Source organism: Dermacentor albipictus, chromosome 2, assembly GCF_038994185.2.
Source record: "Dermacentor albipictus isolate Rhodes 1998 colony chromosome 2, USDA_Dalb.pri_finalv2, whole genome shotgun sequence".
NCBI classification, from domain to species: domain Eukaryota; kingdom Metazoa; phylum Arthropoda; class Arachnida; order Ixodida; family Ixodidae; genus Dermacentor; species Dermacentor albipictus.
In genome coordinates this window covers 143,144,701-143,171,927 of record NC_091822.1, presented here as the reverse complement: position 1 = coordinate 143,171,927, position 27,227 = coordinate 143,144,701, and the positions used below count along the sequence as shown (strand labels likewise).

The window sequence follows — 27,227 nt, the reverse complement described above, 5'->3', positions numbered from 1 at the left end:
TAATGCTTGTGCGAACAATGTAAACCAATGATGGAAGAAATAATGCGAAGGCACCAACAGGAAGATGAAAAACAGTGCAGGAAGATTGCTCACATATTTAGCCTGTAGGTTCAACAAGTTGAACTTGCATAGACAAAAAACGACGACCTTACATGAAAGTTGCAAGAGAAAGTGTGAGCAAAAAAAATGTGAGAAATTCGTGTAGTATAAAGGCAGGCAACATAGGTACTTTTGCCACAGTAAATCGATTGACACTTTCCTTAAGTATGATAAAAATGGACAAAATAGCCATCTTTCAGATGACATCGCTGAACCACACATCTCATCCAAAAATATAGCTTTGCCATATCCGTGTTACAAACTTAAGGCATCACGGCATCACCTCAACAAGCTCTGAAGAGCACTGCTCTGTCACTGCACTCAATAGTGCATTGCAGGAACTGGTGCATGTAAGTCTTATCTTTTGGCAGCACCTTTATGTGATTAATCATGTGCCAACTGTAGACCTGTCGGTGGTGAACCATGGCACTGAATTTCTCAGTTGCCGCACCACAGCCAGGCAACCATTCAAGAAAAAGGGACCTGGAGAGCTGTCCATGTCACTTTTCATGGCCTCTTTCAGTGGGCCAATTAAACACTCGGTCATTGTTTGAAAAGGCCCTCTATGTGGGAGCCTTTGCCAGCACAGCTGTTGTACATGCTATCAAGCTAGAACTTCTGCAACATGACTCTTTCCTGCAGCTGACCCATGCAGAGCGCAGCAGCATAGTTGGTTAGGCCCAACAACATTGTAGCAATGCACACAGTCATGCCACCCTTGATCAGAGGGCATGCAATCGGTCAGATGACAAGGCTCGTAACCTGAATGATCATTGAGTACTTGGGCAAGTTGTGCTTGTTTTTATCTTGAACAATGAGTGCGCAGCAGGTGTAGTAGCAGCACTTATCTTGCCTCCACTTGAACTTACCTTGAAACCTCTTGAATAAGGCCTTGTTTTTGACAACTTTAATGAATCCCATGGTGCACCGGGAAGCTTATTCAGAAAAGTTACTTGCGGTCTAACCTGGCAGGTAGGGTGATCAGCACTTTGTGGCTATAGTGACTGAGAAGACATTACTTTTGTGCCTTCACTGGGTAACATCGACCAAGTAAATCCGAGTTCAGTAACAGACAGCTAGCCTGTACCATTAAACTGCGCAATGAAAGCCTCACTTACAAACAGCATGCACATTTAGGGCCACTTGGTTTGGCAAGGTATAGCTTGGCAAGCCTGGAGCTATAGTAACAGCCGCAGACAACACACGAAACAACAAAAAGCACACTGATGCAAAAGTATATTGCCTTTTTGTACCACACACCAGGATTGAGCACAGCGCATTTTCTCTCAATTTGTGTGATTCAACACAGCTAATGAGAAACATTCACAAATGTCAAAGAGGAAATAACTTTGCTTGTAATGGTCAGGGGCACCACAAGTACACAGGATTCTGCATTCAACCAATAGCAACCACTTCCGAAAGAGAGAGTTATAAGTGAAGTGAACAATAACAAATGGACAAGTGATCCCAAAATGGCTTCCCAGGCACACAACACACACTCACAAAACATATGTCCAAATGGAGATCATGCCACAGACCAAGAGTTACAAGGAAAGAAAAAAAAAACTAAAATAATTTGTAAGAGCACTACGTGACATGTTATGCACTGTCCTCCCAGAGACGAGAACAAATGCAAGTACACAGTAAAGTACAAGTCCTAGGGCTGCCTTCGTCCAGGGCAGTCTGACTAGGCCGGTTACATTTCTCTTGCTGCCCATGTGCACAGACACAATGTCAGTATGTGCCAACAGCCACTGTCCTGAGAGGTCAACACAGACGAGTGACATTTGTGGCAAACAACATGGCTTGGATGAACTTGGTCTTACTCCACGTGGTTGTGGCTCTTTTTCTTCTGTATCCTGCGGATGATTGCACGGCCACTGATCTTGTGGAAGATGACCAGCGAGGTGGTTGAGATGTTGCCCATGAAGAGGATGAAGAAGATTAGTGCCGACACAAAAACCTGCAGTGGCCATGTGGGGAGAGAAAGAGTGGCAGACATCAGCGTGAACAAACACAGACCTGACATCAAGAAATGATTCTGAGTGACAACTGCAATGATGCATCTGCAACCTGAGCACTGTGCAACACTAATGTCCTCCAGTATAGAAATGTGCAAGCATTAAGAGTTAAGCCTCAATATAGCAAAGTTGTACTTGCAGCAAAAAACTGAAGTTGCAAATTTTGTTAAGCAGCGTTTTGTTTTAGCAGTAAAACTTAGTTAACAGGCTCCTAAAACAGTCCTGACGAATACCACATTGTCACTGAACAATTATACTACTATATAGAAGTCCCTGAATCATTCAGTTCATAATAATAGGATCATATCAAAGGTATTGGTGCTTGCCGCAGACAACACATTAAGAGCAAAGCTCCCTTGCAGACCTTGTCCCCTGCTAGCAGGTGCCATCAATGGCATCATGTGTACATGTGTATCATCATTAACAGGGCCTGCCAACATTGCCCCTTTGTTTGTCTACCATGGGGCAATGAGTTGCGACACCAAGGTCCCCATAACGTAGTTTGCAATACAGTAGAACTATGCTGATACCACCACATTTTGTACAATTTCCCAGCAACAATCTTCGCAATCGAGAACAAAAAAAAATGACCCAATACAGTTATGTTTCTTCTTTACCGATTACTACGTTTCTGGAAAGCACACCCTTTCAGCACCGATGTTCAGTCAATCGGCAAATTGCAATTGTATATCTTTTCCAGCCGCTGGGTCCCATGTGAACAAGAAGAAAGCACAACGGATGTGCCATCGATAAAAGCAAGGGGGGGGGGGGGGGGGGGGGCAAGTAGGTGCCGCTTTGGCAGCTGCAGACCAATTATTAATGACATGTTACTGCGAATTCATTTAGGGTTAAATATTCAATTATACGCTGTACTGAAGTTATTGTTTATGGCTGGATGCTGCATATGGAGAGGAGTGCACCAAGAGTACATGTGGCACGTACTCCTCTCGCCAACGGCTGTGTCGCTGGCAGAGCGCTGAAGACGCACTGCAAAGCAGCAAACCTTATGTTACATGTGCCCCAGTAACACGGCCCAACCAGTGACAAAAAATTTACGCTTCGCCATTACAATCTGTATCGGCTGCTATGACCCCATTCGGACAGAAATGTAAGAAACCATTAAACAGAGAAAAGTGCGTCGTCCTCAGTAGTACCTAGGCAAAGGCGCCTTTAGAAACAAGAATCGCCAATAAAATGTCCACAGGTTTCTTTCCGGGAAGTCTTCGGGTCGGGCAAAAGCGAGAAAGAAGTTCTTGCATTCCCATATGGTTTCCGCTGATGACTATGGCATTGCAGACTGTCACTTTGCTTCGGTTGGACACTAGCATCGCTTTTGCTCGTGTATGCTTAGAGTTACAGCGCTTCGCGCTCACCTCGTTCCAAGAGCTGTTTAAACTTTTCGATGCAATGCCAAATATGTCCGAATTTACAAGAGTTTCACACCATTCAATAATATATACGCTTGCCGGGACGAGGGTGAAATATCTGATTTGCTGAATTAACAAGGGTCAAATTAACAATATTTTACTGCAACAACCACATGGTTAGATGTGAAGGCTATGTTATGGGCCAATATAAGCAGCCTGATAATACATGATAATACAGTGTCCATAGAAGGCTGGAACTGCACCTTCATTACACGAAACAACCTTTGCCTGTAACCACTATATACGGTTATGGAAGAAAAGCCTTGACAATGATAAGTATGCAGGTCACAAAAATATCATCATGTGAGCTCGCTCTTTACAAGGCAAGTGGTGACGAATTAGCTCACCTGCCATTCTGTACACTCAGGACGAAGGCTGAGATGATACAATGTATATGCATTGTAGAGCTGGAACATCTGCAAACACAAAATACATAACAGTGAGGACGGAAAAAAAAGAACTCTAGCACTTTGCTGTTATCAAAATCAAAACGAATAGACGAGTTTAACATCCCAAAGCAACACATGCTATGAGAGACGCTGTAAATGGGGCGGGGGAGATGACTACAAATGAACTTAGATTACCTGGGGTTCTTAAATCTGCACCTTAATTAAAGTAAATTAGTGTTCCCGCACCCTACTCCCTTCAAAATGCAGCCACCACAAACAGGAATCAAAACTGCGACCTTGTGCTTAGCAGCAGATGGCTACAGCTACTGAGCCACCTTGATGGATGTCATTGTTTTTAACAGCAGATGTATGGCGCTACAAAGTGGTGAGAAGCCTTACGATTGCGTTATACAATACAGTCGAGCCCGCATATAACGGCCCCACTTAAGACGAACTTTCGTTTAACACGAATGAGACTCATGTGACCATCAAAATATACATTTCAATGCCATAAAATCGCACGTATAATGAACGTCTCTGAGCCCTTCTAATTGGTTACAGCAAATGGACAGCGTAAACCCGGGGCCGCGATGCGTAATAACGATGACCTCCGACCCCTTTGCACGTGCGGTCTGTTTTCCCAAGCCTCCTTGCAAGCAAACTATCGAAACTGGATTATTTTATCGGATGCTGTCTGACAAGACGCATGCCATGAAAGGCGACTCACGCGCTGGTGGCAAGCAAAGTAAAGTGTGCGTTACAGCACTTCTGTGCGCCAATATGGATGGCAGTGATCAGTGTGTGCCCTTTGTAATTACAAAATCGAAGAAGCCACGCTGCTTTTGGAACTATGTACCCATGCACTACAGGCACAATACTAAGGCATGGACGACGTGCAATTCAACCACAGAGTGGTTGGGCAAGTTTGACCGCGACATGCAGAGGCAAGGCGGGCACATGTTGCTCGTGCTTGACAACTGCTCAGAGCACCACATTTGAACTTCTCTAATGGCAATTACTATACTTTTCCTGCCGCCCAATACCACTAAGAAAGTGTAGCTGCTTGATTAAGGCACAATGCGCGCATTTAAGGCACTATGTAGGCGCCACCTTGTGGAGCGCTTGCACATCACTGTTGACCGCCCAGCCGCCAACTTGTCGCTTCGAGTTTCACTGTATTCATCTGCTAAGTTGGTGAAGGCGGCCTGGGTGGAGGTGACGGCCGCGTGCAAGCGGAACTGTTTCCGCAAGGCTGGCTTCGTCAATGCAGTGCCTGGTGCTTCTGGAGATGCTCAGTCCAGCAGTGATTTGTGGCAGCGCATCGTCGATTCAGACATGGGGAGGGGGGGGGGGGGGGTGCCACGACACTAAATCAGATGACTTTATTTCTGCTGATGAAGACGCTGATATTGCAAAACCGTGCATGGAGGAGGGCGTCATTTGTGAAGTGCGGATGGGGAACGACATGGAGGAACCGGATGACGGTGAAACTTCGAAGCCAGCACCCATAAGTGCACCTGTAGCAGCGGGCTACACAGAAGGCCCCAGGCAACTTGTCTATGCAAAGGGCCTCAGCGAAGAGCACGCTTCAACTTTACATAAACTGGAGACCGCCCTCATCAGATCTGCACTGCAGAAACAGATGAGCATCATGGACTTCTTTGCAAGGAAATAAATTTTGTTTTTTAACCAGCCACATCTTTAAGCTTTGGTCCACTTATTACGCACATTGGGATAGAGTTGAAACTCGATTTGATTAAGTGATGACCACGCTCGAATTATTTTGTTAAACCGTGAAGTTCAGAAAATCGAGTAAGGGATTTTTCAGTCCTTCGAAATCTAAAATTTTAATGTAGTGACACCCAAAAGCTGCTGTGGCATTGTATTTGCCACTAACCCATGCCAGCGCATGTAAAAAAAGTCTACAAGGGGGGCCAGATACCGCACCCCTAGCGAAATCTGGTACATAAGAACACTAGCGACTGCCGAGTCAGTTGTTTTATGCATGGGCACAACAAGTAGCATCCTCAACATAAAGCTAGGGCCGTGACTAGAGTGCCTAAATGTTTTACATGATTTTGTTAGAGTGCACACTCAAAGAAAAACCCGTCTGCATCAACATTAAAAATCACAGCTTTCTGACTCATTTATTTCTGCAAAAGCTTTGTTAAAGTGGGTTTAATGCAATCTAGTTTCGTTAATTCGGGTTGATGACAACATTGAACCTTATGAGTGCTTACCGAAGAACGGAAATTTCTTCGTTAGATTGGGAACTTCGTAAAATTGGGTTACACTAGATCGAGCTTTATTTGTATAACAAACAGATGCCGCGTGATGCTCAGGTTCGTTATAACTGGGCTCAACAGTACAATAAAGTGTAAACAGAAATTTGAAAACAATATTTCCTTATTTGTCAGGTTATTTCAGTAGGGATAAAAAAAAAAAGCAAAAACAGCTTTACGATATGCAATTCTGCACAAACTAAAAAAAAAAAATACCATGTTTCCCTAGTGACTGAAGGTTTTGTGCAATAGTAGACCTTTCCAATGAGAGCTCCCTGGGTGCCCCCATAATGCCCTCTGGACTGTCGCAACTACGTGCGAGCCCACCGCAAAAACACTGCAATAGCTTCAGTGCATGCCTGCTTACTTGCACACAAACAATCCAGTGAGGAGGTGCTCTCTGCACCCGATGGAAAGGTCTACATATGGCACAAGTGACAATAACACATGCTGTGTCAACTGCTGTAGTGCAATGCCAGATACTGATGAGACACAATAAACGTTACACCGTAACAAACTTGACAAGCGGCAGTTTACTCACATAGGCAAAATACAGGAATGGAAGCAGGAAGGAGAGTCCACGCCACATCCAAGACCGAAATCCATCTGTAATAAAGTTCAAGCAAACATGATGCCATTATGCACACATTACAACCTTTAAAAGGCACCGAGTGACAAAGTGAAAGAGATGCAGGGTGCAGTCTCCTCTGCACACTCCAACTGCGTGTATTACACCCATCCATAACCTCACACGGAGTGGTGAACCAGTACAAGCAAAAGCAATCATCACACTTCCCTTTGTCCTTCACTGCTAGAAGATTCAGCATGCTCTCCTTCAACGACTGCCAATTAAAAATTAATTTGCCTTTTACTCATGTACGTTGAATACTCAAATACACATGTGTTTGCTGGGATCCCCATACTAGTGAGTTAGCTGACAAGCTTTAAAGGGTTCAGAATATGGCAGCTCGATTTGTAATCGGAAATTATACTAAACAGCTCAGCATGACAGAGTAAGCTTAAGCTGAAATGGAAGGATTCAGAAGACCACAAGAGAGCTTTAAAATTTTTTCACAGCATATACTATATTGTAAGACAGGTATAGACAGAGAAACGTATATTAGACTGCCACCGTATATCTCACAAAGAAGAGGCCATAACCTGAAATTTTATTTTCTTTTAGAGGTGATGTCTTGAGTTATTCATTTTTTTTTCATTGCATCATAAGAGAATGGAGTCTTTTTCTACCTGCATATGTTTACATAGTATTCAATGATTTCTACTGCACAATGTGTGCTTGATTTGAGTATCAAGTGCACACTGTTACACACAATGTATACCCCCCCTGCTGCTATGTCAGCAAAGGCAAAGCAAGTACCAAATAAATAAATAAATAAATATGATTGGTACATTACAGTTGTGACAGCTGCTGCAGCACAAGGATGCTAGATATTACTATCATAACATCAGGAATAGAGTTTACACCCGGTATATCTCACATATAGTCTCAGAGGGTCAATTTCGGCTTGTCCACCGGTTTGCCTGCTTTTGGAAGCTTAGGCCAACAGCTTGAAATCATTTAGTTGCCATAAACACCTTGAAGAACTCGAAGTTCAATTCAAAAGAATTAACTTGGAGAACCTCAAGCTAGAGAAGCCTGCTGCATAGAATCCTGGACTCAAAACCCCTGCAACAATATAAAAATGCTGGATGGAGGTTTGAGATGCTACATGCATCCCTCGAAGGATGAGCATGGTCCCACCAACGAAGACAAACTGGCTCTTTTGCGCAGCTTGTCAGCTATACTGGTCAACGCTGCAATTCCGTTTGTAAATATACTTCGTAAACAGTCTTCTGTGTGATAAGCTAGTCATTAGCATTTCTCTCTTTATTGCAGTGTTGAAGCCACTAATATAAAGAAAACAAGACTTTGCTTTTAAAGACTTGGCGGATTTTAGATTGCAACACTGACTAGAAACCTATATTTTGGCTCAATCCACAATCTTTGGTAGTTGCCGATGTCTAACTTCTGTAAATAAATGAACAGCAAGGACTTACAAGTGACTTCTACCAACTGTACAACTGCTCTGTCAGAGAAGCGCCATGCAAGTACATGACAATACACACTCACTGATTGTGATGTCCATATTATGGCTTTCACCCAGCGCTCGAAGTCTGTACAGGCATCCTTGTTGGTAGTAGAACTGCCAGAATTGGATTATGCCTGTCCAAGGAAGACACAATTGTAAAGCGCAAACAGGGAAAGTTAGTTAGTTAAATGGGGTTTAATGGCGCAAAAGCAGCTAAGGCTATGCTGCGCCAAACACGAGGTGTTTTGAAATCCAGTTTGTGATGGAAAAAGGCTATGTTAGTAATCTATATTTTATGTAAAAATCCGGTGTCGAGTAGAAATTTACGGACGTCACATAATGGGACTAGCGGATCATCACCTAAAATCAGAGCAGGGTGTAAAGGTATGTGTAGTTGATATAATTTGTGTAAAAGTGTTCGTCTGTGTGTTTCAAGCTGCGTACATGTGAGTAATATGTGCATAACTGTTAGTGGCTGTTGACATTTCTCGCATGTTGGTGTGTCTTCTTTCGTAAGTAGGTAATTGTGCGTGAAAGGGAATTGTGCGTGCGGGAAAGCAGAGCAAAGTGAATGCAGGTGCCAAGAAACAAGCAATCTACATTCTGGTTATTAAAATGTCCAATGAAAGTGTGTTCACAAGACACTAAATTAGTACCAATTATTTGAATCCATAAACCGTGCATCATGTTACTACACATAACTCTAAGGGCTCAGCCATTTTGTCCCTTGAAGAGCATGGATCAACAAAATGCAAGTGCCAGTGGAAACAAAAGTAGCACTTTTGCTAATTTATATATATACTGGGTGTTTTATTTTAACATTAGCCGAATTTTCAAAAATCACCCTTGGCATATTTAGCACAAATCTACTTATTGAGTTGGAATACTGGAAGTGGTGTGCATTGCTTACACTAGAAACTAATATGCATACTCGACAAATTAACAATATCTTACTAATGAACTTTTCAACTAAATTAATTTAGTAAATATGTTGCAATACAAGTTGCAGGCTCGCTTAGGCTACCACCTGTGGCATACCATGTGACATGGTGAGAAAACAGTGCTCAGGACAGCCAGACAGCATAATAATGCACACCAATAAAAAAGAAAGAATGGTTCACTTACTTATGAAACAGACGTACCATGTGAACTGCCTCCGGAACATTCCATATATGATGCCATCTGGCCTGCATATGAAAGCAAGTGTAATTGCTAGTACAAAGAGTGAATCTTGCATTTTTTAAAATCCCAGCCCAACTAAATTTGCACCAATGTTTCATCTAAGGTATACTAACCAAACTTACAGGACTCATAAGACAAGCAATTCGAACATGCTACTAGCCTATGCTAAAGAAACAGGCTAAAGTGAAGAATAGGATGACCACTAAAGATACTGAAAAACTAATTTATGCAGCAAAACACTGCCTAAATACTGCTAAACACTGAAGAAATTAACATTTACATACATGTTGCAATTTAAGGAAGCTCAAATTGTCAGAGTGGTGCAGTATTACAGTACAAAAGCTTACAGAGTTAAAATGGTTGAACAACAACTAATGCAGCTTACCAGACAATAATGATCCCAGCTTGCGCAGTTGTTATGAAGTGATGTAGCCTCCACCATCCTTTTATCCTACAATCAGAACAAATAAATTAGAGGGAATATTACTGAAAAATTCAGCTGAATGAACATCTGCTGCATTCTCTTTGCATGTACAATAAGCATCCCCTCCCGTTTCAATCGAACTTGTAAGGACATTTACATGTTGTCCAGCCAACTTACTTTGAGCCATTCACTGCCAGAATGCTTTCCCGTATTGTCAGTGTGCAGTAATACCAGACCAGAAGAAAGTGCAGGATAGCGTCATTGGCCCTGCAAGTAGGGAGAAGTGTTGCGTAAGTCTTCAACATCAGTGCAATGTCAAGTATAAACCCCATGCAAGCGATCTTGCACGCGACAGCGACAAGCAACGCGATCGAGATGGCTGTCGCGTTCGCTCGTCGCCTACAAGTTGCACCCCATGCGAGCGATGACTTCGAGCGACGTCTCCCCAGTGTTGCCGGTCTGAGGGCAGCAATATAGGCGCCGGAACTAGCATGACGCGTGCTTTATTAACTTAAGTTGATGTATTTTACTGTAAAAAGCAGCATAAAATATTTCTGAAAGTCTTGCAGTAGGTTCTTATCCTTGCACGTATAAAAATTCAATCGTTTGCTCGTTCCGTGCGACAATCGGAAGTACTGGAGTTATGTACATCCAGTTCCGGCTTTGCGCTATTGGCTAGTCGCTCATAGCACTTCTGGGCGACGAGTGACGAATTCTAGATTTGCAAAACCGAGCGATCGCGCGACAAGACCGAGCGATCTGTTCAAGCGACAGCCCGATTCGTCGCACGAACCCGTCGCTCGTCGCTGTCGCGCACAAAATCGCGCTAATGGGGTTTAGCTTTCAATGTTAACAGCACAACTTGAAATTAAACACAGATGCTTAAATGCAATATCAGTGCATAGTTAATGGTCCCTGGAAAGTACAGAGGTTTATCCAAAGTTTCACAAAAAAATATCAAATATCTCCGGAAATCTCAAGAGAAACAAAAACCACAGCAATGACAACACCTCATACACAATGAACGGTTGCAAGTGCCTAATACAATGCAGCATTTACAACGACCTCGCAACCAATTCCAGAGCAGGACATTGTCTCCTGCAAGGTGGAGTCCTGGTGCAATCCAATGAACATGGGACATACACTTCTGACAAACAAAATTTTGCAAGCATTCATTAATACTCAATGAAGCCTTTAAAGCCAGTTTCAATTAAATTTGCTCTAGCAATGTTTATATTTGGGGAAATTCTAACTGCTGTCTTATCAGAAAGCCCTTCCTTCACGTAAATAAAGGCACCCAAAATGTATCAGAGGCTTATGAACCTGTATGACAACACTCAGCATTTGCCCTAAACATGACTGACATCATAGCGCATGTAATGCTATCTGCAGAATGAAACCAAAGTTATATCAGTAACGTGTCACACTTAGGCTTACCGTAGTGCAACACAAATCCGATCATATTGTTTGTTACATGTGTAATTGTTGCATTCAGTACTGGATAAAATATTCACCAAAATAATTTCCTATAGAATTACGGCAACACTCGACTATCAGCCAAGAGAACAGGCTGTCTTCAGGAAGGGATATTCTACAATGGATCATGTCGGGTAACTGACCAATCTGTGGAGCACAATCAACCTCTCTATACAGCTTTTGTAGATTATGAAAAGGCATTTGATTCAGTAGTGATAACTAGCAGTCCTGGAGGCATTGCGCTATCAAGGAGTAGAGGAGGCACACAAGAATCTCTTCAAAACTGTCTGCAAGGGTTCCAACAGCTACCTTGTTCCTCCACAAAAAAGGTAGAAAATTATCTATCAAGAATTATCTATCTATCAGGCAAGAAAACAGTCTTTCTAATGCTATTCACTGCATGTTTAGAAGAAGTATTTGAGCTGTTAGACTGGGTAGTCTTAGGAGTGAGGATCAACGACAAGTATCTCCGCAATCTTCAGTTTACAGATGACATAGGCCAATCAGCAACACTGGGGTTGAATTGGAACAAATGATTGAGGACTTCAAACAAGGAAGTGTAAGAGTAGGATTGAAGATTAATATGCAGAAGACAAACGTAATGCTCAATGGCCTCGCAAAGGAACGATTCATGATCACCAGTCAACCTCTAGAGTCTGTACAGGTGTAGTTTTATCTAGGTCAATTACTCACTGGGGACCCTAGTCATGAGAAGGAAATTTACAGAAGAATAAAAATGGGTTCAAGTACATACGGCACGCATTACCAAATCAAGACTGGGAGCTCACCACCGTTGCTGAAAAGTGTACAATCACTGCATTCTACCGGTGCTAACATATGGAGCAGGAACTTGGAGGTTAACAAAGAAGCTCAAAAACAAGTTAAGGACCATGCAAAGAATGATGGATGGAGAAATTTTAGGCATAGAATTAAGGAACAGGAAGAGGGCGGTGTGGATCAGAGACCAAATGAGGGTAGCCGATATTCTAGATGACATTAGAAGAAAAAAAAAAAATGGAGTAGGATAGGCCACGTAATGGGTAGGGCAATAAACGGTGGACCATTAAAGTTGCAGAATACCATTACAGTTACAGAACTGTGCTTTCCCTGCCAAGGCAAGAAAAGCACAGTTGAGGACAGAGGAGAATTAGGCTGGGTGATGAAATTAGGAAATTTGCAAGTGCAAGTTGGAATCAGCTAGCGCAAGACAGGGGTGATTGGAGATCGCGGGGAGAGGCCTTTGTCCTGCAGTGGACATAAATATAGGCTAACGATGATATTTATACATATGTGGATTCTACTGTATCTTCCACTTTAAACTCTCTCTCTTTTTTTTCTTTTAGTAGACTATTTGACAAAGATATAATGATTTGCATCAGAGTAAGGGGTGCAACCTTCAACTAGCTTCAAGGCTTTATAGCTCTCTGATCATTGCCTGTACTTGTTCAGACAACTTATGAGCAGATAACAGAACTGAGATTGTTACCAACCTGTAGTTCATTGTTATGCACAAAATGGACACGACCAGAATGCACATGGTGACTTTCAGCTTGAACCTCTCATACTCGTCCTTGTACCGATACCTAAAACAAAATAAAAATAACAATGATGGTCATATGAAATAAGAATTGGTGAAGGAGAAGAGTACAGTGGAGCAACCCTTTGGCCAAATATGTGAACCCACTTACTTGTCTGCATCCCTGAGGAAAAGGTTGACACTTCCAAGCACAATCTGCAGGTAAATGCTGCAAAAAAGAAAAGAAAGGCATGACTTTGGGCAAGCTTCACAGCAAAAGCATTAGAAAGGACTCCCAGCATAGAACTTTTGCATTTTCTACCTGTGGTTCTGCCTCTGGTTGAGAACCACAATTACTCCAGCTCGCAATGGAAGATATATCCTGTCATTCTTTGCGACCAGTTTTATTTCGATTCACCAAGCACATCAAGTATGCTGGAATATCACTCAGACACCAGCAAGTGCAGCAAGTCACAATGAGAGTTTGTTAATGCCCTTTCCACATGGGAATTGCGAAGGCATCTAAATTTACATAGTAGATAAAGTCAATACTCAACTGTTAAGTGGTACATCAGCAGCTTCAACTGCCTTCAACTCCGTATAATCTATTGCATCCATAGAGTCCGGTGGAACACTCGTAAAACTGTGTTGATCGGCTGCACTGTACGCTCACGTCAGTGAAATGTTTGCACTAGCACACCTTGGACAGGACTTTTGAAGGGAAATAATTACGTGAAGGTTATCCTATGGCTTAAAACAGACAGGTTGTCTTACAACAAGAGGAAATGCCTGGTTCATGCTGTCAAAAGTGCAGCCTGAATATCACTGCAGTTCTCACAAAGGACCGCTTCAAGATAGGTTAGTTGCAATGTGGCAGCTTGAAAAGAACACTAACAAGGGACTTAAACAGTATTACAAATAACAGCACAGAACATTTATTTCAGTTTCGAAACACACTCAATTCTTTCCAATATTGGCCAAAGAAATATATACGAATGCAATGAACATACAAAATTCACATTCATGTAATGCTACAAGAGCAACAGATAAACCTGTAACAATGCACAGCAAGAAACAATCTGGATAAACTAAATTTTGAGGTATGAAGTTTCAAAATTGCACAGTAGGTTTATGAGGGATGCTGTAGTGGAGGGCTCTGGATTTATTTTCACTACCTGGAGTTTGTTAACAATTCATGGTACACAAACATTTTTTGCATTCTGCCCCAATTGGAATGCGGCTGGTGCTGCTGTGAATTGAACCCACATGCTCAGCAGCACAATTCCATAGCCACTGAGCCACTGTAGCATGTCACAAAAAAATATTCTGGATAAATCATGCATATTTTTTACATCCTTCAACGAAGACTTCAGGGCCATTTGCATAAAGTGTTCATTCGACCTCGACAAGACCAAGGAAACTGATCGAATAATCTGACGCGTCGAATTAAACAAGAAGCAGAAAAAATGTCAAAACACATCGCTGATTCATTTGGCAGTATTTGACAGATTTTCACATACCCCCAAATCAAAGGCGCGACCCCTTTCTATGTGTCCAAAGTAGTAAAATAACGTAGAAATGACATTAAAGCTCCTGAACAAAGTAGAAACATAATGAGCAACCGACTGTATTGTGAAGAAAAAAAAAATGTTGCAAGATGGCGGCCGGTTTCTTAAAGTTAGCTTCGCCGCAATGCTTCCCTGTTACGCGGCAACGCATAACAACGTTGCGAAGGCTTTTCCGTATCGGTCTCATTGCACTGCACAGGCTATTTCAGGTCCAATCTTTTAAAAAAATAAATAATAATAAAGAAAAAGAAAAGGCGCGTGCTATAATCGGGTAAATACTGTAATCAAACATTGTAAGCTACGGTTACTGCTTAAATATCTTCCAGGGACGGGCCGAAAGTAGGCATTTTCGACGAAAGATTAAGTGTGCTCAACGCATTCACGGTGCCCTAAGATCCGCCGAGACAGGCGCTGCCACTAAAGGGGTCGCTATCGGGGTCACGATAGGCGTAAGGCACGAGCATGCTGCCCTAGTCAAGTTCGAATTATCCGGCGAAGGCAAATTTTATGATCGAAATAACGAAAGTTTGGTCCCATAGAAATGCATGGGTGCCGGTCGGAAACTTCGGCCGGGATCAAATTGACCGAAAAATCGAATTAACTGAAGTCGAAGTAACGGAAGTCCACTGTACAACGCTGATGCTGGCTGCAGCAGTGCTGCAAGCTCTTGGTTCAAAATTCCCAATTGGTAGCCGTATTTTCGTACAGCGGGAAAAGCGTTACTGCAAGTAATGCAGACATTAATGTAAGCTTCAAAGGCTATCACGTCATGAGCATCTGAAAGTGCGAATGACATGGGTATAAAGCAAGCATTGGCACGACTGCTTTACACATACCTCAGGAATACCGGCCAATTTCACAAGTTTGTGCGTTCAATGAAGCCTTTTAAAATCAGTTTCAGTGCAAATGACACCATAAATGCTGAAATTTGGGGACACGTTAACTGTTATTATATTTGAGTGCCTTGGAAAGCACTTCTTTTCACGAAGCCACCCAAGCCACCCACAATGTATCGAGGCTCATGAGCCCCAAACATGACTGATGTCATAGCTGACTTAACGCTCTCAGCAGAATGAAGCCAAGACTGATCACAACCAATGACAAGATAACTATTCATTGAACAGAGGAGAAAAATGAAGTTCCATACTATTGACACTTACCCATGATCCATACCATGGCCACTACATAAATAAATTGCTTGTTGAATAAACATTTCGCGGCAGAAGGTCAGAATGACAAATTATGCAGTCCAAGTAATCCTAGATAACCACGTACATTCCATAAATGTCCATAGAACACGATGTTTTAGACATTGCACACATCCTACAGATACCTAGATTTGTCCAAACATTACAAATACATACTATAGATAATCTAAGTCCAATCTAGATCATGCTGCTGTAACATTGTAAGGATGTCGCAGCTGGACATATGTGACCTCTAATAAATGCTCAATTTAGGCATGCAAAGGTCTATAGAACATCTAGTGGATATTCTGTAGTTCACACTAGCGAGATATTCTTGCAGGTGCCTCAGCAGATGTACTATCAAGACAAATTCAACATAACGTTCACATAACAGACACTGTGTGGCAGAATGCTCACACAGCAGGATCAGATACATCGCTTGCACGCGTTAGTACACACGCCCATGACCGCAAAGCACAGCATCTACTTATTCTCCTGGACCTCCCGTCTGTCACATTGAGCATATTTAACTAACAAAGCTTTAAAAGTAACTTGTATTAGAAAATAGGCAAAGTAGATGTATACATATTAGATGCAGACACAATAGTTTCGAACTATAATTTGCACAAACGAGAAAATGCAATTCCGTCGTAGGGAATGGAAAAGCGGCCTATGGGGGTGGCGGCAACTGTTCATGTGTTGTCCGAAAAAAACATTTTGTCAGGTTGTTACAACATACATTAAACATTATGTGATCAGGCACACAATGCCATAGCCACGGGCTACCGTGTTTCGGAACAAAAATTATATGAAAATTTTCGACAAGCCTTCACTTTCTAACTTGAGCCTAAAGTTCCACCTATTACTGCTGCAAAATTTAAGCACCACATTCAATGTGAATGGCAATTCGTGTGCAATAAAGCTCGGGGAGTTTAGCGTTTTCAAAGATCTAATTGCATAAAAATTTAACTACAAAACTTTACACCTCCCAACCGATACTGCATCTTAAATAATTTTAAAGAAAACTTAATATGCAGTCAACCAATATGATGTAGTGGGTGCATCTCTATGATGTCAGTATGTAATGTTCATAAAGCGTTTATTTCTAAAGTAGAAAAAAGTCAATAAGACATCAGCTACTTGGTATTTGCAAAATACATACTGGTAGGACGTCCTTTAGATGTTACGATGGGACGTGGACCTATAAACCATACCTGGATGTCGATAGGATATCGGTGGTTCACTGGGATATCATGCTAGTAGTTGGACTGCGTCAGAACCATAGGTTTTCTGAAACCTATTTTTGAAAAAAAACTGCGAATTTCATAGTTTCGAGGACTCTCAATGAGCGCGAAGAAACCTCTGATGTGCAAATGGGATCTCATTTTCCAACAGACATGCATATGTTAAAACTTGCTACGTGAGAGCAAGTCAAGCCACTACCTACCTCTCGAAGTCATTTTGACTGAAAGATATGAACAGGCATTGAACTAGCACATTGATATGAGATCTCTTGTGGTAAGCGCGGTTGCAAAATTACCCATTGGGATGTGGTAGGTCCTGTCCCATGTCCTCTAAGTGCAACCGCTTGGCTTCCAGCTTTTGCAGCAGCTGCATCTTCTGCGCCTTCTCCTCATCACTGGCTGGCTGAATCTTGTTCAGTGACTCGAGGATCTGCGATGACCGGTAGCGGTGGTGCTTCAGAGCCTTGAGGCACTCTTCCTGGGACCGCTGCAGCTCCCCGGTCAGCACAGTGTACCGACGGTACAACTTCTGTAAGGGCCACAGAAGCAGAAGTGAATAAACAAACAATAACAGGGATGGAAGGAGAGATCAGCTGCTAGCCTTGCCACGACAACCACCACTTTGCAGAAAACAAGAAAAGTGAACAGTCACTTGAACAATGGGAAGCATACAGGCATGGAAGAAAGCCTTGCCCAGCTCTCATATTATAGATGGTGCCCATTTGTGTACAGCAAACCTTGATTAGGACGTATTTGCTGCAGTAGCAAAAAACATCATAATGAGCACTACAAGACCAAGTGGAATGGAGGTGAGATGGGTAAGATAGGTAATGAGCTTCAGCAATAAATAGGATGCTCGACATCTGCTTTCCATGTGCCCTAGAATGCAGGTGATTAGACTTTTACACTGAAGCCAGATGTACCTGAAAACCACGCCCATTGGGTGAAGGACAATAACTTTACAGCAACATTGCTGCAGTTACTGCACAATTCAGAGTTAGGAGCTCTTAGCAGATTTTAAAGCGAAAGCTTTACTGGCCGCGAACTTGCGATTTCACCATGGCGGTTCTTCGAGGAAGCACATGACGTCCCAACGTGCGCCTCGCCGCGGATATTTCTCTCTTTCTCGCTCCCTAGTCACTACTGCGCACGCGCCACTAGTAGCACTGAGCCCCAGGTGTTCCGCTGCTGCGCAGCGCCACGCCTTTTCGCCACCGCCTTTTGGTATGACGTCACACCGCGTTCCTCGTCGTTGCGCTCGCCTCCGCTCGCTTAGCCAGCTGCGTCGCATGCCTGATAATATGTCGGAGGATTGAAAAGAAGAGCTCACGTGCGCCGCAACCACAGTTGAGGTGGCAGTATGGACGGCAACAATTCTGATAAGCAAGAGGAAGCCTGGAATCGACATCGGAACGAGAAGAAGAGCAAACGAATCACCCAGGAAACAGACGAACAGTGCGCCGAACGACTGGCTAAACGCCGCAACATAGCTAGACAACCAGACTAACCTGGACTCGCAATCAAGATTAAGCAAGGCTAACCATGCTATGTCTTAGCTTTAGCTACGTATATCCTAGCATAACCGAGCTACGGCACTGCCAATTTTTTTTTTATTCTCTATGTGACTTTCGGCTAGTCTACACCCTAGAAAATCAAAGTTCTTATACACTAGTGAATCAATGCCCAGTAGTAGCAATGCAAGCGTATTAAATTAAAGAAGAAAGTGGTCCCCATGTAAGAAAAGCTATCTAGAATACCTCCTGCAGTGTCCTGACAAACCTCGTAAAACTTTGCTTGCTGCCACTACACCCCACCATATTGTGAGGCCAATGAATAATGTTTGCCTTCCCCGATGCCACGGGTATATTTTCCAAAGCTTGCATTCTCTCGAGGCATGAAAGGAAGGTGCAAGGCATTTTTTCTTCTTTCCCAATCCTTAATAACAAACTCGTCTTGTTTGCTAACGACTCTTCCACTTCCATCACCTTTCTTATTTCTTGCCCACCAATTACTCTGCTCAGCTTGCTTTAGCAGAATTAATTAATTAATTAATTAGTTAATGTGTTCATTTTCACAAAGCTGGCTTTGTGGCCTAAGTAGGAAGAGGTTGGTCTGAGAGCAAAGGACAACTGAGGGGCATCGTGGGAATCAGCGGCCAATCCCGAGGATGCCATCTAGAAGTCCTCTAAAAGAAGGTGGATGATGCCTGTTTTGCACGCAAATCTGTATAGCACCCCGAGGGTGCCTTACATTATAACTGGCAATCAAATCCAATTCTAGAGGTCAGCCACAAAGCCCAAGTGCTTTGAACACTGGCCAGAGAAAATTATGTCAACTTTGAGGAGATAGAATCTAAATGTACAACTTCCAGCCTTCCCCTCAGCTCCAGATCTTTAATGTATAGTAAGTAAGGCCCAATAAGCTAAGAGGCTGAGGCATTGTGGCCTCTGCATTGCTACCTGCCTCACCCTTCTTAGTAAAGGAAAAACCTTTGCTTATATCTGCACACACTCATACAAGAACCATGTGTGCCACACAGAGACCATGTTCAAAACAATGAGAAGTTTGAGCAAGGAATGAATTCCAATAAAATGATTTGGTTATGATGAAGAGAAGCACTAAAGAGATAAGCTAAATCAGCAAAGATCGATAAAGTATTTTTTCAAAACTATTTTCATTAATTTCACAATAAGACATTCATTACTAGAAGAAAAAAATGAAGGTCAATGTTCTGTTTGTATTTCACACTGAAATCCCATTGCTAGCACATCAGTCTGACATCATGGATTTGAAAGCATCCTTTCTTTACTTGGCCATTGTGGTTGATTAATTGTTCCCGAGACTTGCTATTATTTTAGAACACAATTTAGTCCATCTTTACTAATTAACTAGCCTCAAGCGGACGCTGTCCGTCAAAGTTTATGATGCGATGGCAAGCTGAAGTGGGAGCTTCAAGGTGACATCAGCACGTGTCTTTCGTTTTGCACCATCTCTCGCTCACCAAGCTTTTCAAGGTAAGAGCGGCATTTTTCGTATCATAGAAAGGTCATTTCCTAATGCAGCGCAAATAATTTTTCCGTTTGGTGTGCCTTTAATATTACTTGGCCACCCCTCCGAAAGCAGCACCGCAGTTACTAGACCCTGCAGAGGCAATGCATTCAACACGCATTCTACACCTGCATGAAAGCTCTTTGAAGCAGCTGTTACTTTTTATCCCGCACTGTGCCCTCGTTCATTGTTCTTTTTTTCTTGTGTGCAAGCGTAATTGGGTATACAATATGCTGAAATATACAGCTGCATGCTCCGAAAGTGGAGTTAAAATGAAGTACAGATGCCATACATTGGAAATGTGTTAGAGTGATACACATTTTGAGGGGGTTTCCAAAGTTCTTGCTACGATCACCATTGCAAAGACTCCATACTGCCTCGGTTACCTCAAGTTGCAATTTGCAGAAACAAAGTGAAAGACAAGCCCCATTACAACTGCCTACAATGATGTGACATGCCGTATAATGACTGACTGGGTTTAAATTACACAACTGCTTCATTTGGACATGTTTTTTTTTTTCATGCGCTACAGACACGTCAAGCAGTTTCAAGTGTAATTGCATTGTCTTATACTAGGTTCAAATGTTCATATCTACCAATTAGAGCATCATACTCTATGTCTCAAAAATGTTTCATACCTTGCCGGAAAAAAAGAAAACTTATAACACCTATCTAAAGGGGCATGCAAAATATTTCATGCACTAGTCACTACAGAATGTGCCCAAAGATTTTTTAGATGCACATCGATATAGAAGCCACAGCAAACACAGGATAACACAATGAAAGGAAAGTAATTGAACCCCTGTTTATGGTAAATATAGAGGCATTCAGGACAGATGACATGAAACAAGAGACACAATGAAAAGTCAACTTTTTTTCTTTTCTGCCCTTTATCCCTCCTCTCAGCTTTCTCAAAGTGAATAACACATCAGAATACTCCGAACATTGCGGTTGGACTGCTTAGATAAAAAAAAAAAAACAGCTGCCCCTGTAATTACATTTAGTGGAATATGACAAGGAATCTAAATGTCAAGGACAATAGCCAACAGATGGTGCCAATGTAACATCATGACAGTATTTCTAAAAATTTGAATGACTGCATCAACCAGCTAAGACTAATGGCTTTAGGTGCATCCAAATACTTTAATGAAAAAATAATAACAAATAAAACTAAGTTTGTAATACAACATTAGTTTTAAATAAGTATTAACTAATAAGCAAGCCTGTACATGCATCGTAAATATAATACCATATTTTTTTATTATAATCAGTAAAATGTACTCGGTTAAAAGGACACTAACCCCCGTATTCAGAAATGTATCTTGACTTGATATAAATGAAGCCTGGTGCGAACGTGCTCAAGACGCTCATTGCGTTTCTTTTGGTGCCTTCTCGACAGGCGTCATTTAAATCAAGTCAAGCATGGGCTTCAAGTTAAGATGTATTTCAGAATACGGAGGTAAAGAGAAGAATGATTTTAGCTGTGTTAGTAAGTTACCTTTCCACAATAACAAAACAGCCACTCTTACTCTACGAATACACTTGGTAAGCCAGAAAAGGTGCAAAAACAAAAGGCGGTTGGTGATGCAACTTTGAAATTCCCGTACCAGCTAGCCGTGACATCAGTGATATTTATGCCGTCTCCTCAGGCATAGTTAAGCTTTTTGTTTATAGGTAAAAATTAATTACATTGTTCTGAAAGAGGCAAGCACTGAACTTGGGAAGTTTCAAGAATATTTACTGAAGCACAATGGTCGAAATGCGAAAAGATACTATGATAGTATGTTATCTATGGTGTCACATTGGTGTACCGATTCTGCGAGTTCGGTGGGAAATTCCTAAATAGAGCTTTGACCGTCATTTCCTCTTCTAATAATCAACAAACTAACGGCAATCCATCAAACGTATATCCCTTTAATAATACTTTAGAAATCTAAACTTTCCTTGTTTCTCTTTAGCATCCCTTTAATTGTTACACATTTACACAGTGCAGTACATGCATCAGTTTAGTTTCAAAAAAAGGTGTTTGTATACCCAAGGATCAACATTGTTAGCTGTCTATAATCAAGAATAGGACTCTTTGAGGAAGTATCAGACATTGTTTGGGATATTATCAGCCTTAGTGAGATTAGACGAACTAGTGAGGCTTATAAATTGCTAAACAACGGCCATGTCCTCTGCTATAGAGGTCTCCCTGATAAGAAGCAATATGGGGTAGGATTCCTAATTCATAAGGACACAGCGGGCAACATTGACAAATTCTACAGCATTAATGAGAGGGTAGCAGCAGCCATAATCAAACTTAATAAGAGGTATAGATTAAAGGTAGTACAAGCCTACGCTCCAACATCCAGTCACGATGATGATGAAATAGGAAATTTTTATGATGTTGAATTAGCGATGAGAAAAGCGCAAACTCATACTGTAGTCAGGGGAAACTTCAATGCAAAAGTGGGGAAAAAGCAGGCTGGTAAACAAGCAATTGGCAACTACGGCATCAATTCTAGGAGCACTAGAGGAGAGATGCTGGTAGAATTCGCGGAAAGAAGTAAGCTTTGAATAATGAACACCTTTTTCAGGAAGCGTAGCAATAGAAAGTGGACCTGGGAATGCCCTATTGGCGAAATAATAAATGAAATTGATTTCATCAATTTCATACTTTCTGCCGACCCCAGCATACTGCAGGATGTAGAAGTGACAAATAGGGTAAAGTGCACTGATCATAGGTTAGTGAGGGTTGGGATTCACTTCAATTTGAAGAGAGAAAGAGCAAAAGCGGTCAAGAAGAAACAGGTCAACCTAGAGGCAGTAAGGGTAAAAGCAGACAAATTTAGGCTGGTACTTGCAAACACATATGCAGCCTTAGAACAGAGAGATGATGATGACATAGAGGTAATGAATGAAACCGTAACTAGACTGGCTTCACAGGCAGCAATTGAAGTGGGAGGCAAGGCCCCAAGGCAACCAGTAGGCAAGCTCTCCTAAGTAACAAAGGACTTAATAAAGAATGAAACTGTACAACACAAGAGATAAGATCGAATTCACCGAACTGTCAAGACTGATCAACAAGGCGAAAATAAGTGATACTCAAAACTATAATGTGAGAAAGACTGAAGAAGCCGTAAAAAATGGACGCAGCCTGAAATTAGTGAGAAGGAAACTTTGCATAGGGCAAACCAAGATGTATGCACTGAAAGATAAGCAGGGTAATATGAACAATCTCGAAGGTATAGTAGAAGCAGCGGAAGAATCCTATACTGACATGTACAGTACCCAGAAGAGTCGGCATACCTTTTAGAAACAGTAATGAACAAGATACAGAAACTCCTTCCGCAAAAAAGGGAGCCATGGAGACATTAAAGAATTGAAAAATTATAGGCCCATTAGCTTACTCCCAGTATTATATAAAATATTCACCAAATTATCTTGAATATAATAAGGGCAATACTGGACTTTAGTTAGTCAACCAAGGGAACAGGCTGGCTTCAGGAAGGGAGACACTGCAATGGATCACACCCATGTCATTAATCAGGTGATCAAGAAATCCGCAGAGTACAAACATCATCAGCCTGGTTACGCCCACTGCAGGGCAAAGGCCTCTTCCATATTTCTCCAGCTACACCAATCATGTACTAATTGTGGCCATGTTGTCCCTGTGAACTTCTTAATCTCATCCGCCCACCTAACTTTCTGGCATCCCCTGCTACGCTTCGCTTCCATTAGAATCCAGTCTGTAAGCCTTAATGACCATCAGTTATTTTCCCTCCTCATTACATGCTTTGCCCATGCCCATTTCTTTTTCTTGATTTCAACTAAGATGTCATTAACTCACGTTTGTTCCCTTGCCCAATCTACTCTTTTCTTATCCCTTAACGTTACACCCATCATTCTTCTTTCCATAGTTCGTTGCATCGTCCTCAATTTAAGTAGAACCCTTTTCGTAAGCCTCCAGGTTTCTGCCCTGTACGTGAGTACTGGTAAGACACAGCTGTCATACACTTTTCTTTTGAGGGATAATGGCAATCTGCTGTTCATGATCTGAGAATGCCTGCCAAACGCACCCCAGCCCATTCTTATTCTTCTGATTATTTCAGTCTCATGATCCACATCCGATCAGAGTACAATAAGCCTCCCTATATGGCTTTCATAGATTACGAAAAGGCATTTGATTCAGTAGAGATACCAGCAGTCATAGCGGTATTACGTAATCAAGGAGTACAGAACGCTTACGTAAATACCCTGGAAAATATATACAGAGGTTTCACAGCTACCTTAATTCTATACAAGAAAAGCAAGAAGATACCTATAAAGAAAGGGGTCAGACAGGGAGACACAATCTCTCACAGAGAAATATGCAGCAAGCATATTTCTGCAAGCACACTTCCCATCACTTCTCTCATAGTTTCTGGTATTTCCCCTAAATCCTAGACCTTTCCATCAAGGCAGGGTGGAGAGCATCTCTATCATAAATTCTCGAGATTTAGTAGCCAAAACCACAATACGATTATGAGGTACACTGTAGTGGGTGGGACTTCAGATTAATTTTGACCACTTGGAGTCCTTCAATGGGAACATATAAATCTAAGTACACAAGCGGTTTTGAATTTTTTCCCCTTTAAAAATGCAGCTGCTGTGGCAGGGATCACACTTCGAGCTCAGCAGACCAATGCCATAGCCACGGCGTTACTGCAGCAGACTAGAGCTTCTCTCCAGGCTGCCACACGTGGGAACAAAACCACATGCTGCAGCTTCTGCAGTGCTTTTGCAAGGGGCTCATGGATATTTACACAACAGACCAGAGGGCACTATGGCAACACCCAGGGCACTTTTGCTGGAAAGGTCTATAAGCACGCACAAGTACTTTGATGCTGCAAATAAGGAACCGAATACCAGAGCATTCGATTCATTCACAGAAAACAGTAAGCCACCAGCAGCATCTGAAGAAGGTATCCACATGAAGTCTATTCAAATGACTGACGGTATGAAAAGAATAAGGATGGCTTGCATTACCTAAGGAAAGATACATCAAACTGCCTGCAACTGCCAATTTTACTGTACTTAAGCTGCTGAGGTGCTCTATAGCACCTTACATACCTAAGAGTAAATAAATATATAAAATAAAGAGATTTATGGAAAACAGCACAGTGTTGTTTCGCACAATGGCAGCACTTGGAGCCTAGATATACTGTGAAACACACACTTTGCTTGTACAGAGCTCCTAGCAATAACCGCAGCAGCCCAACCAACCCGTGGGGCAGAATCACGACACTCCCTATCTCGCTTGTCTGGTGTTGTGTGCTGTTGAGGCAGTGATAAGCACCGGCAGACAGTGAGCTGCTGTCTTCAATGCCACCAGAACCAATGCTTTAATATGTACACTGCTCTTATCTGTGCATGACGACCATGCTTGTCTGTTACCGGTCTGAAGAGGCCTACTATCTACAGACAACACAGGCATGGTGATGGAATAACATATATGCGTAGACTATTTTCCAGCCGCTCAGACAGTCCTTTAGCAGATTATACAGCTACTACTGTAGGCACAAAATGAAAGGCTAAACATTTCAACCTTATTTTTCCCAACGAGCGAACACCCTTAAACTACGTAATGTGGTTATTTTGGGACTCTCATAAATAAATATATATATATATATATATATATATATATATATATATATATCATACCGAGGTCACAGAGTTTTAAGTGGCGTTCGTGCTGTACGCCCATACTCGCTAAATCTCGCGCTTGAGCAACCGACCGCGGAGCACGAGGAAATCCGAAAGGTCCTGCCTCCAGTCAAACCGAGCCGATTTAAAAACGCATTTCAATGCGAAGTACTCTGTGGTGCCGTCGTTTTTCACTTTTTCCCTGCACGGGCCATACGCTGGGAACTTGGCGGCGTGGACGGCACTAACAGTCCTACTTTTCCTCTTCTTTTTTTTCATCTCACCTACGTTCTCGACGCCAGATTCTCTCCTTCGTGCGCCTTTGCTGGCTCTTACACAGCGCCTCACGACAGCCAGAATCGGCTGCCGCAAAAGAACGGCCCTGGGGAAAAATCACGTGGGAAACAACGTCCACAACACAAGCGCACGCAACGGTGGTGCATTTTATTCGGCTCTTACCGACACCAGTTAAGCGATGATCGAGATCGCCAAGGGGCAGGAAAACATGCTAAGCAGAGGCTGAGGCGCCGTTCGACCTTGAGTGAATCGACGGCGCGTCTACTTCTCAAGGCGGATGAGACAGCCAATTCGGCGGAACTGTTTACAATGTGTTTTGTTTCTCACGCTGGGATAAAAAAAAAAAAACATGCCGTGAAGACAGAAAAAAACGGCAGAGAGGAGTAGGCGAGCGCAGTAGATGTCTTTTGGCACACTGGCCGGCAACGTTTGCGCTGGCAGCATGATGTCAGCAGCTGGTCGGTATTACATGTCAGGGTCAAGAGTCACGATAACAATAACGATAACAAACCTTTCCGGATGCCTCAGCCTCACTACTACGTCCTTCAAACTCCGCAAAAGATTGTTTTTAGTGGCACAAACGTGACGATGTATCAGGAGAATGCGGAGATCTGCGGGCATTCGCTAACAGAAAAGCATTCATACGTGAACTACGCTACAGCCCACCCAGCCAAAGCTGTCCACTAGGGCAAAGAACTTACGAGACGTTGTGGGGGAAACTATCCGATTTTGGTGAAACGAAAGTAATTAACACTGCCTGCATTAACAATGCATGGCGAACTCCCGTAGCGCAGCAATGACTTTTTGTGTTCGCGAAGTAACTGACAAAGAGGTGCTTGCCAAAAAGAGTACCATTATCCAGGAGGCTATAACAGTACGGCCGCAGCGTAGACGCAACAAGCAGCACTTGCCAAACGCTTGCTGGCTCAAACGTCACGACATGCAAGCTGTCCCGCAGAGAGCTCACCTCTAAGTCGCAGTATTCCTTCTCGAGCTGGTCCCATTCTTCAATGCAGGCGGCCAACGGCTGCGAATCGCTCATCTCAGCAGTGTGGAATGAGCGACGAACGCAGCAAAGTAGCCAGCGCTCGCCGGATCTCCGAGCACGTCGGCGGGGGAAGACACCCGACGAAACCGCCGAAGGAAGACGCACAGAGGACAACGCCGCGATAACGCCGACGCTGCTTCGGTCGCTAGAGTCGCTTGGCTTCCCTTTTCGATCACACCCTCTCACAAAACACGCCCGCCCGGCCTGCCCTGCGTTCGCTTCCACTCGCCTCTTCGCTGGCTTGCCTCGCTGGCCTCGCGTC

General features: G+C 42.7%; 1 protein-coding gene across 2 annotated transcripts; it reads right to left on the bottom strand.

Annotated features, from left to right (window-relative positions):
- Nucleotides 1-1,318: 1,318 nt before the first annotated feature.
- LOC135904624 (transmembrane protein 120B-A) lies at nt 1,319-27,227 on the bottom strand. Of its 2 annotated transcripts, XM_065435476.2 has the most exons (12): nt 26,885-27,227; nt 17,202-17,434; nt 17,109-17,126; nt 13,079-13,135; nt 12,881-12,973; nt 10,092-10,181; nt 9,876-9,941; nt 9,434-9,495; nt 8,350-8,442; nt 6,760-6,824; nt 3,895-3,963; nt 1,319-2,062 (listed from the first exon to the last, which is right to left on the bottom strand). In XM_065435476.2, the coding sequence occupies exons 1-12, from the start codon at nt 26,957-26,959 to the stop codon at nt 1,922-1,924; spliced, it is 1,062 nt and encodes a 353-aa protein (XP_065291548.1). In that variant the 5' UTR covers nt 26,960-27,227; the 3' UTR covers nt 1,319-1,921. The 2 variants fall into 2 exon arrangements, with proteins under 2 accessions (XP_065291548.1, XP_065291549.1); XM_065435477.2 differs by lacking the exon at nt 17,109-17,126 and having other exon boundaries at nt 26,885-27,221.